The sequence below is a fragment of the Columba livia genome, chromosome 5, assembly GCF_036013475.1.
Source record: "Columba livia isolate bColLiv1 breed racing homer chromosome 5, bColLiv1.pat.W.v2, whole genome shotgun sequence".
Lineage (NCBI taxonomy): Eukaryota > Metazoa > Chordata > Aves > Columbiformes > Columbidae > Columba > Columba livia.
This window is the reverse complement of record NC_088606.1, coordinates 59,366,534-59,387,362: the sequence shown is the minus strand read 5'-3', so window position 1 is coordinate 59,387,362 and position 20,829 is coordinate 59,366,534. Positions and strand designations below refer to the sequence as shown.

The 20,829-nt window shown below is 45.0% G+C and overlaps 1 protein-coding gene and 1 long non-coding RNA gene across 2 annotated transcripts in view; one reads left to right on the top strand and one right to left on the bottom strand.

Moving 5' to 3' along the window:
• LOC110366091 (uncharacterized) overlaps positions 1 to 20,829 on the top strand; it is a 182,633-nt gene that overhangs the window by 128,390 nt on the left and 33,414 nt on the right. The window lies entirely within an intron of this gene.
• RASSF10 (Ras association domain family member 10) lies at positions 57 to 3,942 on the bottom strand. The gene has a single exon (XM_065065337.1). The coding sequence runs from the start codon at positions 3,184 to 3,186 to the stop codon at positions 1,843 to 1,845; it is 1,344 nt and encodes a 447-aa protein (XP_064921409.1). The 5' UTR covers positions 3,187 to 3,942; the 3' UTR covers positions 57 to 1,842.

Genomic DNA, 20,829 nt, shown 5'->3' with positions numbered 1-20,829 from the left:
TAGACAGATAGATAGATTGATTGTTTGTTTCAATCACACTCAATTGGGAACACTCATTTAGTCTTATTAAGAATTTTATTAGCTCTAAAAATAGGTTCTTAAATATTTTCCAAGGTTGACTAAAATATGAAAAACAATTATATGATCAGTGTTTAAAATAAACCAGTTTGTTATAACTGAGACCCATTCAGTGGAATAACATTTATCAAGAATGATAGCATATAGGGAATTGTACAGCCTCAACAAATCCACATACAGTATTTCTCTGATTGCTTCCAAACTGACAGGTTGCAGAGTCCATTCTTCTGTTGTCCAACAGAATTCCTACCAGCAAGAACACTGCAAAAGAGTGGAACTTGGTCTTTGGGTGAGGAAACTGAGCTTTTCATCAAAAATAAAGAACTGGTCTATTGATGTAGCCCTTTCTAATCGTTAAATGAAAACTTGTATAAATAGCCTTACATAAATAATCTCAGAAGTTTCAAAAAGTTCACACCATCCGCTGGACCTGATTAAACATTCTCTGGTCTCTCACTGCATCAACTGTTTCTGCAATACAAGAATCCTTAATGTCTCTTATTGTAAGAGCAGATCATGTATTTTCAGTAAGAGTTAAGCTGCAGAGGAAGATTTGGCAGTTAAATGAAATGCATGTTACAGCTGATGCCATATTTGTTTTTAATTGGAATAACTGAAAAGATTAAGCTGTAGTGCAGGTAGGGCTTGAGTCATGCTTTTATTGTTGTATCTCTTGGCCTGATATGAACTATATTATTAAAAACAGTAGTTCAAGCTGATTCTGTATTTTGTTTATCTACAACCAAGCTCAGCCAAATATCAGCTAGCCTAGTGAAAAAAAAAAAAAACATTGTTGAAGGCTGTGTACATTCAGGCACCGCTAATCGCTTTCAATGACTGTCAAATGTATATTGATACTAATAGATTTCTTAGTATGCCTTTAAACAAAGCACTCTTGCCTATGCATAAGAAAAAGCACTATGCAGAGTTAATACATGTTAATCTGTATTTTGATTTAGTTTGCCGTCTTTTTTAAAAAAAAAAAAAAAGTGATTTATCATCCCTTTTGGCTGCCAAAAGGAACGGCAGTACCTTTCAAAAGCTTGCGCCCTGGGAGATGCCAGTGTCAGGTTCAGTAGTATTGAGACCTCTTTTCCTCCGTAGTTTGTAAATGACCAGCAGCTTTAGTCTCAGTGACTTTTTGTCTGTAAAGGAGTCAGGTGTATTTGTAAATGATAACCAGTATAACCCACGATCTGACTTTGCAGTGCTGAGGAACTGTTAAAGAGATAACTGATCTACCCTACGGAGCATGTGTCCTGGGGTTTTACTTGCAAAAAGATTACGCGAAGTAGCCTTCGTGGGGAACCGCAGGATTAAAAGGCCCAGCAAGAAAACCTTTGGAGGGCAGCAGGCGGCAGGATTTAAGGTGCGAGCAATCCCAGACGTGAATGAAACACAAGCACGCTGTGGGTTTCTCAGATAAAAGTACCGGCGAGCCAGCCTAAACGCTGCCCGCGGATGACTAGTTGGAACAAGTTTAAACTCAGCTTAAAGAGCTAAAATTACAGCGTTTCCTCTGTGTGCCTGCCTCTTCCACCGGGAGTTTCCTCGCCACCCCCCACCCGCCCGCACCGCACAGTCCCGCACCAGCCCCCGCCGAGCCCCGCACGGCGGAGAGCCTGTGCCGCGCTGCCCGGCGGGCGACGGGGACCCCGGGCAGAGCCCTCGCCGGCCGTACGCTGCTCGGTTTCGCTGCGAGCGGCCCCCTCGGAGCCCGCCCCCTGTCCCTGGCGCTGCGGGTCCCGGCGGGGCGGGCGGGCACTACACGAGGGACTCGCAGACGGGCACCGAGTCCGAGTCCTGGCTGTGCATGGAGCTCAGCCCCGTGTCCGAGTCCTCGTCGTTGTCGGCGCGGTCCTTGCGCAGCGCCCGCGCCTGCTCCACCCAGCCGGCCGCGCTGCCCCCCGCTGCCGGCCGCCCCCCGCCCGCCGCCCCGCGCGGCTCCGCCGGCGCCTCCGCCACGTCCAGGGTGCCCAGCGTCTCCAGCAGCCGCTGCAGCTCCCGCTCCTTGTCCTCCCACGCCCGCTGCGTGTAGTCCAGGTCGGTTTTGATGGCCTCCAGGTCCGTGCTCAGCTTGAGGCCGATGTAGAGGCTGGTGCTCAGCTGGGTCTTGACCCGTTCGTGCTCCAGGTGCAGCTCGCCCTCGCCGCCGCCACTCAGCTCCGTGGTGTCGCAGTCCGCCTCGGCCAGGCCGGGCCCCGCCGCCAGCTCCAGCTCCTCCCGCCGCCGCTTCATCCAGCGCTCGTTGAGCTCCTCCTGGATCTCGGCGGCCAGGTGCTCCAGCAGCTCCTCCTGCTGCGCCCGCTGCTCCTGCAGCTGCAGCACCTCCTCGCACTTCCTCGCGTAGTCCTCCTCGGGGCGGCCGGCGGAGGGCTGAGCCTCCCGGCCCGGCTCCGGCTCCCCGCTGCCCGTCCCCACCAGGTAGGTGTCCTGCACGTAGTTGACGCCGTGTCGCTTCATGCGGTCCAGGTGGATCTTGGCCTCGTACCTGTCGATCTCCCGGTCCAGCTCGCGGAGCCGCTGGATCTGCTGCCGGATGGTGTGATCCTGCGAGAGCACCAGGTGCACCAGCGTCTCCATCCTTTCCGCCGCCGAGGTCTCCCGGGCTAGCGGCTGCTGCCGCTTCTTGTTGATCTTGGCCAACTTGCGGAAGGCTTTTCTCACCACCCGCCGCTGCCGCTCCTGCGTGAGTGCCAGGCTGGCGCGGGCCGCCCCCAGGCCGTGGCCGGGGCGCTCCTTGCTGAGCACCACCCGCGCCTCAGCGCTGCGCGGCCCCGCGTTGGGCAGCGAGGCCTCGCTGCGCACCAACACGAAGCGCACGTTCTCTTGCTCGTCCCCCCACGCCACCCACAGCCGTAAGATCTTCGTCTTGTTGGGCAGGATCCGCTCGAAGCCGCGCCACTTCTCCACGATGCAGTAGGATTGCGGCGGCCCCGACAGCATCCCGCCGCCGGGCTCGGGCAGCGCCGGCCGCTGCCGCCGGTGGTGGCTGTCCTCCAGCAGCACCCGCACCACGTCCGAGCAGGTGGTCCGCCGGGAGAGCCCGGAGATCAGCTTCTCCTCCTGGCAGATCCACACCGAGATCTTCCGCTCCTCGGGCTCCATCGGGAGCGGTGGCGGGCGGGCGGGCGGCTGGGGCCGCCGGCTCAGGGCTGGCCGGACAGCCGCTCCATGGGGAGCGCTCAGGGGAGGCGCGGCGCCGCCCGCCCGCCCGGCTTCAGCGTGGCCGGGATGCCTCCCCGCCCGCGGCTCCCCGCCCGTGCGCTCCGCCGGCCGCTCCACCCCTTCCTGCCCGGTGCGCCGGGAGGGGCCCGGCCCGGTGCGGCGCGGAGCCCGGCGCGGCTCTCGCCCGCACTCTGCCGGGTCCCGCCGCCGCCGGGTTTTCCTCTCCCACCACGTGGGAGCCCTCCGCGGCTCCCGCCCCGGCCGGGCAGCGGCCCCCGGGCAGCGCCGCCCCGGCACTCCGCGCCGGGATCCGGCGGCGCGGAAACTTCAAGGCAGGTCGCCGTTGTCTCTGCGTCTTCCTCTCTGCCCTGCTGCCTCTGCCGCGAACGAGCGGCGTCGAGGGACCTTCCAAACTGCCGAGGGACAGGAACGAATCCCGGAGCTTCAAAGTAAAAGCCAGAACTAGTGAGGAATTTCCAGTTTTAGTAAATCATCCGCCTGTAATTAGGAAATTCATGTTTGTAAAGCACTTCGCAGATGAAATATGCAAAGGACGGGAACGTCTGAGTGTTATTAAAATACTAGCTGAGCCAGATTTAATAGGAGCTTGCTGCATACTTTGATGACAACAGGATCGGTCTCCGAGTGCGGATTAAAACGAGATGTAAGAAATGGCAATAAAACGCAGAGTTGTGGCACTGATTTTCACGGTGTGATTCCACTGCGAGGGTTCATGGGCTGATGCTTTTCCACATGGCTAGGAAGTAGTACAATGGTTAGAGGGGGTAAACCCTCTAAAGCCTGAAGGCTGATTTGTACTTTCCGGGGGATTTTTAGAGCCAATAAAATCGGTGTGCCATGTGGAGAGGATTTTTGCCTGAATAAGGTTCATGTCCCAGTCAGCAGAACAGAATGGAGTTACAGTATTGTAGCTTAACTACTGTAATTTTGCTGTTTGAAACAGTGAGGTTGAGGCACAGAAAATAGTGAGTTAACATTTCTGCAGCCTAACATCCTCTTTTCCCCTAAAGTGCACAGCCTCAGTGTGGGCAGCTGCTGCACTGGTTTCTCCTGTGTTTACATGGAAAGAATAGTCCTGGGGAAGAACACCTGCCTTCTGCTCTGGCTGGGTAAGGCAGCTGATTACCACAGTGGTTTCTGCCGTGCAGCCACCTGTCCCATGAGGAAGTGGGCTGAGAGACCACTGAACGCCAGCATTCCTGGAGCTGAAGATGTCACGGATCATGTGCCTGCTGCTAACGTCCCTTTCCTGTGTTATTGCACGTTAAACGATTCCAAACCAAGGTGGCCACTGCATGTTGCAATAAGGGCACACAAGGCAGGGGTGCTGGTAACAGGCTGAATTTGCTTCCTGGCCACAGACACCTTATATTAAAGTTGGGTTTCCTTGTCCAACGGTAAAGTCCACCGCTGCTAATTTCAGGGGCAAGTAATTTTCCTCTCGTGGTGTGTCAGAAGTGCTATGTCGCCACTCTTCCTTTGGTTGGATGGAAGTGTTTCCTGATGGAAGGTTATTCCTGAGGTGTGTAGCCTTTTTAATCAGTGCGTTGATTGTGGCTAAAAGCATCATTCACTCCAGGGCAAAGGAAGGAGGACCCATCAATGGCAAAATGTCCTTGACAAAGGTGGGTCATAAGGACTGTGGGACAAAGTCAACAGCTCATACTGCCCCAGAATGATAGGGTGTTGAACAGGAATGGGATGTGAATCAGGACTGTACAATTCAGCTTTGCCTCTGAAATGCTCCAGATAGAAAAGCTCCAGGAGAGTAAGAAATGAAAAGCCTTGTTGCTTTCATCAGGCTGGCAGAGGCTTGGAAAGAAAGATCATTCCTTGTTTTTCTGCAGAATTGGGTGTAACAAAAGGGTTAATGAAGCAGTGAAAAATTGTCTCACTCCTTTAGTGGTGATTCCTTGCCTTTCCCATTTAGTTTTAATCTCATTTTACACGTGTTTCCTATGGGAATGTCTGTACCTACTTTGTTCTGGCAAAGAACAAGACAGGAAGAGCAGGGTGTGATGTGAAGACACATCTTACACTCCCCACAGGTCAAGCTGCTCCAACTAGTTTGACTGCCTGTATCTATCCAGCATCCAAGCCTGGCTTTGTGCGATGAAATTGGAAGGTGATCATGCCATCTTTCCTTGACCACATCTCTGTACGGAATACTGGCTCTGCCTCTCCTGTGGAGCCCCCAAGGCAGCATTGCCAGAGAGAGAATGAAGATGATGGCAGTTTGGTTGGAGGAAGTAAGATTAAGCAGACAAACACTTGACTTTGGTAGGATAAGCCTATCAGATGAGTATGTATATAATCTGTGGTTTAAAAGCTGGCATTAGAAATGTACATTGTTATATTCCAAGTTTAGCCCTTGGGAATTTTGCTTCAGGCTGTCTGCTGACTCAGGAAAATGTCACCAAACCTTCAGAAGTTTGAGCTTAAGCACATATAGCAAAGTTCGGGCCCTGCCATTTGGAATCCCAAAAGGCAACTGAATGCAGGCAGCCCATTGCCTTTCCTCCAAGGATCTCAAAGCATTCTACAGAGGAAGGTAGTGTTATGATCTCATTTTTACAGATGAGTGCTACGGCATAAAGCAGTCAAGTGCCTCACCTAAGGTTATATAGCAGGGCAGTAGCAATGTCACAAAACAAATCAGGTTCCCTCACTCTGGCGCCATTAGTCACTGAACTTGACTGTCTAGTGCTCTGCCTCCTTCCTCTCCTTCTAATCATTCTATGAGAAAGGGAGATGAGGAAATATTCATTAGTTCTATAAAAACAGATGATGATAAAATGAAAGTGCAAACTCAGCAGACAGTATTTTCTACATCTCCAGTGAGGCAATAGGAGGTAATGGCACACAAGCTACTTCAGACATCTCCTGCCTGGCCAAGTCAAATCTGCTCCTTCCGTTGGCTGTGCCTGCAGACCTGCAAGCCTCATCAATGGCGTGCAGAGAGACTGTGCCATTGAAATACCAAACTGGAGGGCAGGACAGCTGTTCTTCACTCCCTTCCCCATAGAGCAGTGATCCGTGAGGTCTTCTATACTTTCTGAAACAAGCATATTTCACAATTTAAAACTTAAAATGTAATAAACATGATCTTCTGTAATCCAGAAGCTGCTTCTATGCTGCTGTATCAATGCATGGCTGTCAGCAGAGTCTGCTTCTAAAGCGCAAGCTTCCTTGCAGAATACTATCCAGAACATCACTGTGTGGCGTATATTTCTTTGATTTGTTTTACTATTTGCAAAAATTCAGAGTTGATGAAATTCTGAACAGGTGCCTAACATCCAAAAGGATATTTATGAGCTTAACATTTTATTAATAAGTTGTATTGTTAAGCCCAAGCCCAGGTGTAGACTAGTTTAATTTTTACCCGCTGCAGAAGAATTATAAGGCTGAGTGATGGGAAATTAGCTGTATTGTGGCATTTCACATGAAGTTCTTTTTCTTCCTCCCTTTTCATTGAGGTGCGCAAGTAAATTACCAAGTCTTTTGTGATAAGAACAGCATTTCCCATTATAGCATTCGATAGTGAGATGTGTGTTTCTTTTATTTTTTTTCTAAGCTGAGCTACCAGAATGAAATTGCATCCCTGATATCTTTAATAAATAAAACAATGCAAGACTTTATCTTGAATGCTTTGAATCTAAAAAAAAAAAATATAAAAATAATATTGATTTCCTGCTTCCATAATTCATATAACAGGAAAGTGGGAGAAGTCTTAGAAAATGGTATTTGAGACACAGCATTAATTTCTTTCAAAAGCATTTAAATGAAGAAGCGTAGGGATTCAGATTCAGGGTATTTTTCTTTTTTTTTTTTTTTCACAATGAAGTTGCTTTTACTTTTTAGATCACTCTCAGGACAATTTATTTATTTTTCCTGAGGTTACTGTTCAAAAGGATACAGTCTTAATTGAGATGAAGAAAGGCAGGCTGCAACCGGTAATCTATTGAGCCATCACTGTCTGGAGAAGTTGTTCTTTGTTGTGATGCTGAATACCAAAGCTGCTTTCCCATCTCCTCCTCCTCCTGTGTTCCTGTTGATCTTATTTTGTGAAGGTTTAGCTGTTGGTCCATTATATTTGTTGCCTTCTAACATTTTGTCTCAACAAACATGATGAAGTCCTAGGACACAATCTGTCTGTAGATATTACAGGCTTCTTCAATGCTTGCTTACCTTTACAGATATACAAATAGTGGAAGGAGCTCCTTGAGCTTACAAGTCACTCTCTCATGGATGCTTTTTTCTTTTGTACCTAGTTTTTCCTGAAAGTATAAAGCTGAATAACCAAATCATGTTGGGAATAACCAAATGATCCTTAGTTAGCATGCACAGAATGAAGTGCTTGAAAAACTGCCTATTAGCAGGAGTATCCAGACTTTAGTCAAAACAGTTTGTAGACTTAGACTTTCATTTGAAATAAAGCTGTTAGTTTTTATCTGAACAGGTTTAGACATGAGATAAAACTTCTTAATTTCACATTTTCTGTTGAAGCCACTGAAGGAATTGCCACTTTTGAAAAACACGAAGAAAATAAGAAGAGTAATGAACACTCGATCAGCTTCTGTAAGCGACAAGCTCTGCGAACTCTTGATCTGCTTCCTTTTGTTTCTTGCATCTGATGTGTACTGTCTTGCTTCTCAATGCCCCTATGCAACCAGTACAGTTGACATGTACAATCTGAAGTAGTTCTTTTCTTCATGTCGCTGGTGATATTCACATGTTTCTGTGATCCACTTGGGAAGACTGTGGCGTGGTCTGTTTGAATAATAGCTGCTGATGCTGGGTTATACTGCTTTCTTTATCCAACAGCTTTTTTTAATGTTCACACACCCATACTACAAATGGGTATGTCAGGAAGAAACCATCTTCCAGTGAAATCAATCAGGGCTGCATGGGTACATCCCTCTGCAGTGCTTTGAAAATGCAAGTATGTCTATGGAATACCATTAAAGAAAATTATTATGATGGGTATTTATATTACAGTACAGCCTGGAAATCCTGATGTGCTAGAAGTAATGTAAATGCATGGGAGAAGACTGTCCCTGCCCTGAGGGCTTAACAAATGTCATGCAGCAGTTAGGGGCACAGCAAAGATCAGTCCTATGAGTACCAATTTCCAACTTCTCCTCTTTGAACCGAGTCTTTAACAACTTGGTTTTGTTTGTTTGTTATGTGCCTATGACTCTTCAGATGGAAAATAATCCCTCTCCCTTTATGCTTTATTTTTCAGATTTTCTTTTCTTACTGAACACTCTTTAGCATAAAGGAAGAAGAACACAAATAATTGAACAGAGCAGAAAACTTTTTTCCTTACAATGTGGGTAACAGACATACAAAACTTTGATTCTGAGTAAGTCAGTGGAGATTCAGTAGTATGCTTCGGGAGAAAACATGAGAAAGATCAGACTCAAATGACGGCTATAACCTTCTTTCTCCAAAAAATGTTAAATGTATTTGAAAATGGTTTAGTACTACTCTCATAGCTTAGTTTTAGCCTGAATACTCAGTCTTTATTGATCAAAAACAATGGAATCAAGAATTAGGTGTAGTCACGTTCCTTTCCGCAGCAGACATCCTCAGTGCAAATATGACAATTTTAATAATTTAACACTTGTAGCTTCTTTGCTTTTCTATTAAACAGTTCTCATATTCCTTGAGAAAATGTCTGAAGCTCTTACAGTGATTGTTTCTTTAGTTTTGACCATTAAGCTCAAAACAGATGTACTAGGCCATTGATTATCTTACTGAGATTTATCAGGAAGGCTTTTAACTATTTTAGGGCCAAAATATTCTTGCTGTGGTTTTGTTTTCTTTTTTGGTTGGTTGGTTGGGGTTTTTTGTTTGGTTGATTTGGGTTTGTGGGGCTGCTTGTTTGTTTTGGTTTTTGGTTAGGTTTTTTTGTGTTTGGTGTTTTGTTTTGTTTTTCCATACTAATTTGTGAATATCTATTCAAATATATCTTCTTTCTGCATGGCCTCGGTGACACAGATGATACAGTTTCCCAGAGAGGCACTCAGATGACCTCTTTTGCAGGTCGGTTTTGTGTGTGTGGAGAGGACTTGAGCTTTTTGGCTGTAAGGGGGTGATGGTTGGTGAAAAGTTCTCCTGTTATTTTTCTGTACAGACCAGGTAGAGGAGCTGGTCTCTGTCTGCTGGGATCAATGACAAAACTCTTGACAGGTCTTGCTGGGAGCTGGCCCTGGAGTGCTGATAGCTGGCAATGTTAGTTAGCCAAGAAGCAAACATCTGTTTTCGTGCTGGGAATGTGAGTTATACGGTTCCTCAACATAACTGCAGTGAGGAGAGAGGCCCCGGATCAACCTTGGCATTGCATTTTGGCAAGCATGTCTGACACGCGTGTGCTCACAGGTATGCTGTATGCACTACAGTTCTGTCAGGCAATTCTTGCAGGTACAAAGACAGGGTTTGAATTTAATTATATATTATTTGAGCTGGAGAACAGCTAGTGACGTATATTCCTGTCTGTGACTATGAAGAGTCTGTTCTCATTCCACCACCCTACAAACACGTTCACTCAGAAATTTATAAGAAACAGAAGTTTTTTGTGCAAATGTAGGCACTGTATATGGATCTCTTTCATGTTTAGATTTAGTGACATCCTTTTCTCCAGAGAAATACATTGCAGGGAGCTTTCTAAAAGTGTCAGAAACTACCCTGAAGTGAGAGATGGTAAAATCATGATGTATTATTGCAATAAGATGTTTTGACAGATTAGAATGAGCACAAAGGAATTCTCTGTGATGGAATGAACAGAACTTCCAGTATTTCCAGTATTACTATGATATCACTTGATTTTGAAATCTGTTCTACAAATGTACTTAACAGCAAGCTGTTTTATGTGTTATGTTTGTATGATCAATACTTGATTTCAGCTTTTATAGCACAGACTTACATTCAGATAAGTTTTTTAAAATGTAGCTATAAATCCATATGTAAGAAGTATAACTTATTTTTCAAGTACAATGAAATCCTTACTGAATTAAGACAGTGAGATTATTATGTTCTCCAGCCTCATTCTGTCCATTTGTGATCTTTCTAACTCTTTGTAGAAAACATTTCCAAAGCCTTGCTTCTAAACTTTTGTTATTATTACCTCAAGACACTTGTATCTTTGACCCATTTCTAAACATTTTTCTTTTGTGTTCTTGGTAGATCGTCACAACACAAGCCTTTGTGAGTTGTTCAAGTGAGTAAGTGAAATGCATAGATGAATAAGGATGCTTTACAAATTATTTCAACAAAAGATAATGCAAAAGGTCTTAAAGAGAATATGAAGCTGGATATAGACTGTATATTAATGTGGCCCCCGACCTCATTCTGACATTAACAGTGGCAGCCAGAAATCTCTTTAGAAAGCAAGATGATTTCAATGATGCTGTTCTTTCCCTTGAGCAGATACGTCCTGGATGGGTTCCATGGATGGAAAATAAAATAAAATACAAAGCTGCTGGAAAAATGTGAGTGGTAACGTGATGTGAGAAAGGAACCTAGGTTAAGGTAATGTGGAAAAAGCCCTGGAGTTGGGTGCACGCAGCAGGGAAACAGGGTGTGTTATTCTTTGAACCATGGCTTTCCTGAGAGTCTCAGGAAGATGGTGTGATCTAAGGAAATGCTTAGTTTCCCTCAGGATGGCCCAGCACAGGCCTGAAAAATAACACTATAGGAGACACCCCTATTATTTAGCATTTAGGAGACACCCAGTTATTTAGCATTTGTTACACTGCTATAAAAAAAAAATAAATCAGGGGATGTCAAGAAAATCAGTTGGATCTGGCAGTTTCTAGAGTTTTATTTTAAAGGAAGTGACAACAACATTGATAAAAACAAGAATCGACAGAGCATTGTAAAATAGAGTGAATGATTCTGGCAGAAACGGGGACTGTACCTAGAGCCTGTGTCTGTGTAGTGGCAACCAAGTTTTTAGAAGACCTAAATCCTTCACAAAACCATGCAGGTAATACATGTAACAAGTGAAAAGACTGGTTATTAATGTGACTGCCCTTCTGTATAATGCTGTGCTTTTTGCACAAGAGAATTTTCAGGTTAGCTTGCAAATCGGCAACTGTATTAAAAGTGAGGTTTTATCTGCCTCATTTGCTTGTCACTCAGGAAAGACCGATACTCCATCCATCATCAGCTCTGTCTGCCGCAGTGGGCTGCTGCATTGTATTTCTCTTGTTATGTAAAGAACCTCCAGTCTTATCCTTTACTTTATAAACAATTCTCTGGGAGTCTCATGGGGCTTCTGGGGTGGGTGTAGGTTCTGCTGGCAGCTTATTACTCTGGATGCCTTGCATGTATTTCTGCTGAGTGCTTGTAAAGTCAGTTGTCAAGAGGTGATGATCCGGTGGGGAAAATAACACCAGCAGGCCACATTTACAGTGCTTCCTGTTGACTGGCCATTAATGACTGGAGTCATTATTTTTTAATGATTTTATATTTACCAGCTGAAAACTCTGCTGTTGTAATGGAGCATATATGTTTTACATCTAGTGAGGGCTTAAGACTTATGTATCACTAATTAATACATATAAAAGTTAATTTGAGTGGTTTTTATACGCAGAAAACAAATGAGTCTGTTACTTCTACTAGGAATATTCATCATAAATCAGATTTTTAGTAGCTTAAAGTCAATTAACTTCTTAAAGCTATGATGTCTTACATCAGCTTGCAATTTGGTCCAGACACCATTTTGAAGCTGTGTTACCTACAGTTTTTTGTTATTGTTGTGATTCGTGGCAACCTTTGAATCCTATGTACTTCGTTTTAGCAAGGAAACTTAACTTGATTTCATTTATCATGATAAAATGCACTTTTAACTCCAAAGCATTGTCAACTACTTGTTTTTAATTAGAAGGCACTGTATAAACTGATACTATTTGAACAGAAAAAAAAATCTTAACTACAGATTTTAAATCCCACATTGTTATGACAAGTCCTCTCTTCTTTTCAGTCTTTTATTCCTCCATTTCATTTCTGCCTGTACCAGCATCAGTCATTGGTTTTGGCAATGTTTCTTAACACAGGCACGAGGAAAGAAAGACAATCTTTGATCATGAAAAGTTAAGTGACTTTTCTCCATCTCCAGTTTTAACACTCTTGACAGCTTGAGGTCTATTCTTCCAAAGGAACTTGTCAGTATTCAATGTACTACCCAGAGAAACAGCCTCAGAGTTGTCAAGTTGCTTACTGCTTATAGCTCTGTGCTTTGGATATCCAGTGCTTCTTGGCCACTGCTATGTGTGATCTAGCTCCACTGAACCACTCCTAATCTGGACTATGAAAGGTGCTGTATAAAAATAACAAAGCAAACTAATCAATTAAAAAAAGGATAAAAATAAACCCATCACTGCTTTTTGGGGGGGTTTGTCTGGTTTTGTTTGTTTGTTTTTAAAAATGGAAAAAAAGGAGAAAAAGAGGACAGGAAGGGAAGCCTTACATATTTGGCAGAAAGCCTGACATTAGTAGCATAGAAGCAGTGTCAGGAGTGAAAAATAGACCTTATTGAAAATCCCAGGAGAATTACCTTCAGAATAAGTGAAGGTTTGATCCAGAGAGAGCTTGGGTTGCTGCCACAGGCTTCAAGGGAAGCTGGAGATGCTTAAAGCTATATGGCACAATCCTCCAGTCTTCATAGCCTAAGAGTTCAGGTCTCATATTTCACTTATTAGAATACATGCTTACTCATACTGCAGCCCAAGTTAGTGATATGAAGCCTTTGGGCTAAAAGTTGAAAGGAAGCTGCAATCCTGTATCGGGTTATTTGACAGTGATGTTCTTAAAATACACCAGACTAAATCCTGAGAAGTGGAGCCTACCTCTGCAGCTCAGTGCCCTGGTGTAAATCAACAATCAGTGTGATAGAATGTCTAGATACCCACCAGGCTCTCACCATCTTTAATGAGAGCATATTTGTACAAAAACTTCTAATCCAGGGATTGAAATGAAACCTGAGTGCAGAATTTGTGGAGTGATTTCCCCAAACTTTCTGGTTTATGTAGTTTCCTTTATTCACAGGGCTAATCATGGTTTCCAAATGGCAGGTTGGAGGCCTTCAGGTCAACAGAGCTCTGGAAAGGTCACAGCCTGGGCCATGGTCCTGTCAGGCTGGTTATTGTGTAGGCACAGAGTTAAGAGACGTATACGCTTTAGGGAACGGGACTAGTTAAAGGTGTGCTGGGGGAAGAGAGCAACTATGCTTCTGTTTTACAGAGGGAGAACGAGGATACAGAACCAGACCAGGCATGTTTGAAAGTGTACTGGCTCTGGACTTCTAAGTCTCACTTGTGCCTTCAAAAGCCAGCTTTTCAGTGATGACCTTGCCTGAGTCGAGGGGTGTTGAGCTGGCAGCCCCAGCCCCATGCAGGTCTCCTTTGTGCCCTGAAGCCGGAGGTGCCATCACCTTCCCTGCTGTTGCCCTCACTGCACCGCTGCCGGCCGTGACAACCTGCTGTGGGCCAACTAATGGCAAGGCAGGGACTCCCACAACTATTCCGTTGGGGCCTGTCGCCCTTTAGCTGCCCATTGCCACAATGCCCTGTCACCTCCCATAGCCGATGCGCAGCCATTGCCCAGCCTGCAGCCAGGTGTGGCTGGATGCGTTTGAAACCTGAGCTGCTTTGATGAGCAGAGGGTGGCGTGAGCAGGATGCAGGATGAATATGGATGTGTAATGGAATTGACTTGAATTCTCTCTAGCATTATTTGGCTCCCTCCTCTCTTTTCCTTTTCAATCAGTACAGCAGAAAATTCTTTTGAAGGGAGATAATTTTACAAAGCGCTGAGTTCAGTGTTCCAGAGCCTCTGGCATTCAGCAGGAGACTTGCATGCTTTTAATCTGTCTCCTGTGTTCCTATATTAAAGGAAATGTTTTCAAAGTGATTTGAGCAAGTTACTTGTATGAAACCTGTTAACAAATAATAGGATATATGTGTGTAACTGTTATTTTGCTTTCAAAGTTTGCCCTTGGGAGCATAAAAGATTTCTCATTGCTAGAAATACTTCTTTTTTTCTTAAAAAAAAAAAAAAAAAAGGTTCTTGTATGTGATTTTTCATTCCTGTCTCTCTTCTGCTGGCTTTAATCATGCAAACCTCCCACCAAGGTCAAGGGGAGTTCTGGCTGATTTACAGACTACAGGAACTAGAAAGTTGATTCAGATTTAGTAACTGTCTCTATAGGACTGAGGGACACAGTGGAGGCAAGAAGCAAATCTCAAATCAAGGAACCTCCTCAACCATGTTCCCTTCACTAATGTTATAGGCCTTGAGAGAGAAGATCCCCACTATTTGAAGGGAGAATTCTTTAAGAGATCCTGCCCACTTGCAGCTTTTTCCTGTCAAAGAGCTGATCTTGTAAACCATGTGTTTGGGCTGGTGAACACTCCTGTTTCCCAGTGGTTTGGAGAATGCTGAAATGATTTAAGTCCCACAGGCAGTTTTGATAGGCTGTAGCCAAGGTGAAAAGTGTATCATAAGTATGCATGTACGATGTGACTTTTTACTATTTCAGTTTTGCTAAGAAATGGGATTTCTTCAACATTTTATGTCTACTGAAAATAGACAAAATTGCAGCTATGGCAAATTTTAAAACCAACTGTGGAACAGCATCTATCTACGTGGTGTGTTGTGGCAAACCCAAAGTAATATCTCTTCCACAGAAAGGTTAGCCAGCTCCTGTTGCTGAGGAGCAGCTGAAATGCACTGATTTGTTCCCATATGAAGCAGCAGTTCACAGCTTCCATGGTCTGCAGTGTCCACGACAACACTAGTATCTGCATTTCCAGCTGAGAATACAGGGCATGAGTGGGAGAGTGTCGAGGGTTAAGATTGCGGGGTGACAATAAAACCCTGGCAGATGTATTGTTAACCCCCTCTCCCCCCCAACTTCCCCCTTTTTGCCCCTCCCTCTCCCCCCTTTCCCACTCAGGACAGGTGATCGGGAGGAAAAGAAGGACAGAGAGAAGAGAGTTGGAAAAATTATCAATGTTTTACTAATGCTACTAATAAGAACAGAGAAAATAATACAAAATATACAAAACCAATCTTGAAAGTCTCAGCAACTGCAGAACCGGCACCCAAAGTCCTGGACTGGACTGTGCAGCCAACCGGAGCTGGATTCAGTCTCTCACTAGGCCTCAGCTTGCAGGGACGACTAGCAAGGTCCTCTCCTAATGTCGGCCATAAGGAAAAAGGGAAAAGGGGCGACATCCTCGTGATCTCCCACTTTTATATGAAGTATTCACGTGAATGAAATGTTATACACAGTTAGTCAGTTTCTTGGTCACTTGTTTCTCGTCGCCCCTCTCGCGAGATGTCCATCCGTGCTTATCAATAAGTTTGCATTCCATTGCTAGGTTTACCAAAACATGTGTCTGGTTCTCCAGGAAAATGCAGTTAATATGAAGGCTTTAGCTAACAGGCAAAATTCACTGAAAGAGAAACTTGTTTTTAACAAAACCAGGACAGAGAGACAAGAGGAAAATGGACTAGGAGTAATGTGGGCAGTGTGAATTTTGAGAGAAAAAAATTCCTGGCTTGGAATATTAGGTAAAGTGAGAAACACAAGGATCTTGGTATGTAGCACGAGGTAAGAAGTAAGAAAATGTGGGAAGGTAGTGCACAGGGAGCAGCAGTTGTAAGTGGTGGAGAGCAGATGGTAAATGATGGGACAGTCATGGAGCAGCAGCATTATTTGTGTCCATAAAGAGTATCACCCACCAGCAGACTACTGGAAAACAACATGTCACTATTAGTTTTCATTTATCATTACTTCCCATCAAGAGTACTTGAGCAAAAATACCCTTTTTGTGGTGACTCTGCTGTTCTGCTCTGCGAAGTCTGAAGAGTCAGTCTCTTGAGCTGACATCTGTCATAGATCGAATAACTCCAGCCTGGTACTTGAAACCCTGATCTGTGTTTGTTTTTGGGATGAAATGCCTGAGAAGTTTTTATGTAGTTAAAGCTTTTAGCTAAGACTTTAGAGATATTCAGTACTTAGCAGGATCTCATTTGTTCTCTACAGCAGAAATGTGCAGGGCTATGGACAATCCTAATGCACTGTAAATTTTGAGTCCTCTTTAATTTCCTTAGGTTGGTGGAAACCTCTGTAGAGATACAGTAACAGGGAGCAAGAGAGATCAAGTGGGGCGCAGAATGTGTTTGCTATTTTGCCTTATTCTTCTGTTCTGGAAAATTTCCCTTTGCTTCCCTTACCTGTCCATACTTAGTGTGCTCTGCTCTAGGCTTGTCTCGTGATACAGCAGGAGAGGCTGAGGTCAGAGATTTGGCTGTATCAAGAGCAACGTGACAGAGCTTAGAGGAGTTGTGTGTGTGAAAGAAGTGGCCATTCAGGGAACAAATGGTTTGCTGTCTGCTCAGCACAATGTGATGCTGTTTCTGTGATTTTGGTATCATAATAATAACAGAAAAGTGAAGGGTCCACAAAGAAAAACAAACAAACAAAAAGCCAACAACAACCACCAAAAGGGGGGGGGGGGGGGGCAGAAAGGGGTATTACTAATAACATCACTCCTTGGGAATTCAGACTATGGGTTTTTGCTGAGTGGCATGTATGCACTGTTGTTTAACTACTTTTGCATGACTTGTTTGACCTTTCCAGTTGGATTTGCCCAAACACATCTCTAGTGATAAAAGGTGGCAATGTTACTTACCAGTTCTCTGTCCTGGAAAGAAAAGCTCACTGCTGATTTTTTTACTACACATTCCATGAGTACCTCTGCTACCACTTTGTTTTGTGTAGAAGTGATTTTTCTGCAAGTCTTTCCCATCATTAGAGCTCCTTCTAATTTGAAGAGCTGTTCACACGGGTTGGGCTAAGATTCAGGTCCACAGTGAAGTAATAGAATCCCCTTCCTAACGGGTATGGAGGAGATTTCCCCTTTCCTCCCTTCTACTCTGATTGACCTGGCACCTTCATCCCACCTTACCCTGCTCTGCATTGTTCATGTACTTCTGGAGTATTCCAATGCACTTGCTGTTGTCTTATTGATTTTTTTGTTATCATTGGCTTAGTATGGTTTAAAAATAGGCAGTGAACTGTACCATTTCAGGTGTCAAAACAAGTTCACGCAGTGTCGGAGTGAATGATGTCACTCCATGACTTCTAGATTATATCGACCTCTTGCTAAGCCTGCTCCGAAGCCCAGCACAGTCACTGGGGGTCTGGTGGTGCTTGGGTCTGATCCATAATCCTCCTGCCACCAAGGAATTAACACATCGATTCTAAGGTCTGTGTTTCAAGGTATATTAAACATTTTGAACTCTATATCACAGACTATACGGGAATGGCTCCAAATGTACCTTACTCCCACTAATTTTCTGGTTGTTTCCCAGCCAGCCCTTGGGTGAGCTCCTAGCACCACACCAGCATGGGTGGCATCGGCACGTCCCCTCCCTGTGGCAGCTGGCACCGTCTCTGGTTGCTGCTGTTCTCCAGCCACCTTCAACACCACTAGGCAGCAGGTACTCCTAGGTTTCTGCTCAGAGGGAATTTTGCCAACTTGGTGAAATATATTCCTTGCAGAGGTGTATGGGAACTGCCTTCCCAGGAGATGTGGGAGATGGTTCCCAACAAAGCTTTAACTTGGTCCCTGTCCTTTTGATACACCCGATTTCTTCAGCAGTGCCCACCGCAGATAGCTCGATGCACACGGTGCTGGTCTCTCATTTTGGGTTCCTGATGGAGTTCTGTGTCTCTGGTCCGCAGCTCCTTGCCCAGTCTCCGTGCAGTCACTGGCCGATGCTGCAGGCACGGGCAGAGTGTGAAGGCTGCAGTGTCGTGGCTGAGCTGCTGGGTGCAGGCTGCTGGAGTCACACCTGGTAGATCACAGAAACACAGAGTGGTTGGGATTGGAAGGGACCGCTGAAGTTCTAGTCTAACCCACCTGCTAAAGCAGTTTCATACAGAGCAGATCGCACAGAATGTGTCCAGGTGGGTCTTGAATGTCTCCAGAGGAGACTCCACAACCTCTCTGGGCAGCCTGTTCCAGGGCTCTGGTACCCTCAAAGTAAAGAAGTTTCTCCTCATATTCGGTTGGAACCTCCTGTGCCTGTGCCCGTTGCGCCTCATCCTGTCGCTGGGCAGCACTGAAAGGAGTCTGGTCCATCCTTCTGTGACGGTCTGTTCTCTCCCACCGCCAGGGTCGCTCCGTTCCCACGCGGCACAACAGGGCCGTGTCACGACAGGGCTGTGTCACTACAGGGCTGTGTCACGACAGGGCCGTGTCACGACAGGGCTGTGTCACGCCCCACCGCCTGGACCCGCGCCAGCGCAGAGCGGCTGCGAACGCACGTTGGTGTCCAGTGTGACGGCTCCGCCGCCGCCGCTGCCCGGTCTCTGCCGCCCCCTGCCGGCCCGCGGTCCTGGGGAGCCGCTGCGGATCCGTCGGGCTATAGAAGCAAAGACAGATAGAGGAACAGATATAGAAACATATATAGATCTAGAAACATCTTTCAGCCCTTACAGAACTATTGACATCTGGCCAGAGTGATAGAATGTCTATTGTGATAGATGTTATTTAACTGTTTATGTTATCAATAGGGTGCAGATAAAAACTCCACGGAAAGCCTGCATTTAGTATTTGGGAGGGTTTTTAAATGCCATCTAGCATGCCTCTGGAAATAGGTCCTCTGACACTGTGGCTACAGGCAGTGATTCCAGTTGCTCAAATAATATTGTCCAAAATGCACTCCCCAATTAGCTTCCCATCAGGTTTGAGGAATTCCAGATTTTTATTCTGTAACTTTCTTACTGGGGAGGAGCGTTCTCCTGAGGTTCCCTAAGCAAAACCATTTTTCTTAGGAAGTTAATCCCCCCCCTCACTCAGTAAAGGCTTTTTTATCATTGAGTTTTGCCTTTTGGCTTTTTGCTCACTGCTTCCTAAGGACTGAAGGCATGGTAATCCCTATCCTGCTACTCCCGTTGATACATTTGTACTGTGCAGAGGTAAAGGCTCCGTGTCACATCCATACTTGTCTCGTTATCTTCTTATCAATCTCCTTGCATCCCTTTGTTGATTTGAGGAGACAGGAAGGGATGGGAGGGGGCGCGTGCCAGTCTTCACCAGTGCTTCTGCATGGCTCTCGCTTTCGCTCGGATACAAAGCGGTCAAGCTCCTTAAAATCGGGGTGCTCCATTTCAGACTGCCCAGCAGAGAAAGCCCCTGCATATCTAAACCCCTGCCCAGGATGCTGTGGTTGGCTGTAATGTGTGTTTTGCCACCTCCTGCATGGCCAGAGCACAGCTTGCCCACTTTTCATTCAGCTGAGCCTGTGTAAATCTGAATCTTCACAGCAATTACGGGTTTTGCAAAACCAACGTGAAATACGGTTTCCTGCTGTGACATTTTTCCCCCAGAATACTTTTCTCTTATAGATTCTCCGAATCTTCTTGAGATGCTGGGTCCTTGATTGCATTTTCAAGGGCTGAGAAAGTCAAAGAATAAGCCAATGCACAAGGAAAGAGAAGGCTTGACAAGAACTGCTTGTGCTGTGGGGTCACAGAAGGATTCCAGAGCCAGTCTCTCATCACAGGGCCCCAACAGGGATCATGATGGCTTGGGAGGCTCTTTTTTATGGTAGAGTTTTCCTTTGTAATCCAGCCTGGAGAAAGCTGTGGTAGTCAAAAGCTACATTTTTTCCTTCAGTGCGTCTTGGCATTGCTGAAAAGAAACTGTTAGCACAAACCACACCATCTTCTGGCATTAGATAATAGTTTGGTAAGCTAGCAAAAGAGTTAACTGAAAAAGCATAGTCTGGACATTTTGATCTTAGCTTTTCAACCAAAAAAGTTTATTTTGAGACCTTGTAAAGATGGAGAACTGCTACAGGGCTGCATGATACAAGGAAAGGTCAATACAGTCATTAAGCACTGAAACCCAGCTCAGCCCAATCTCAGCACCACAGTCAACCCGTACAAAGAAAATCAGCTGCAGGTTCCAATAGCTCCATGATATACTGCCAGTGGATAGATTTGCATAAATTTTGCTGGTAATGAAATTAAATAGAATGTGAAAAGAGGAAAACTAATTAAGTGTGGTAAATATGACTGCAAGAGAGAATTCATTCATGAAAGTAGAGAAGTGAGGTAAATTCATGTCTCATTTACAATAATTTAACTTGTGTTTTGCTATGAGGATGATAAGTTCAATTGCAGACTGCTTTGATAGTAAGCTGATTGTCATTTAGCAGGATGTCACCTTTAAATCAAAGTAGGCTTTTGAAATTAGTGAACTACATAATTAAAATTAAGGATGTGATCAAACATTTTGACAGGAAGCCAATTTTTATGGTTTTCTGTTCAGCATCAGTAAGCAATTTCCACGTGTTGAAACTGAACTCCGTGCTTCCTATAAGTCATGATGATTTAAACAAATTATTTTACTCTGCTAATCAAATCTCTTCTGAAGGTGATGTGATCATTTCCCTTCATTAGCCAGCAAAACCGTTTGTGCCAGGAGCTGGGTGATAAGAGTCATCTTGCAGTCAACACTCATGCTTTGGAAAGGAG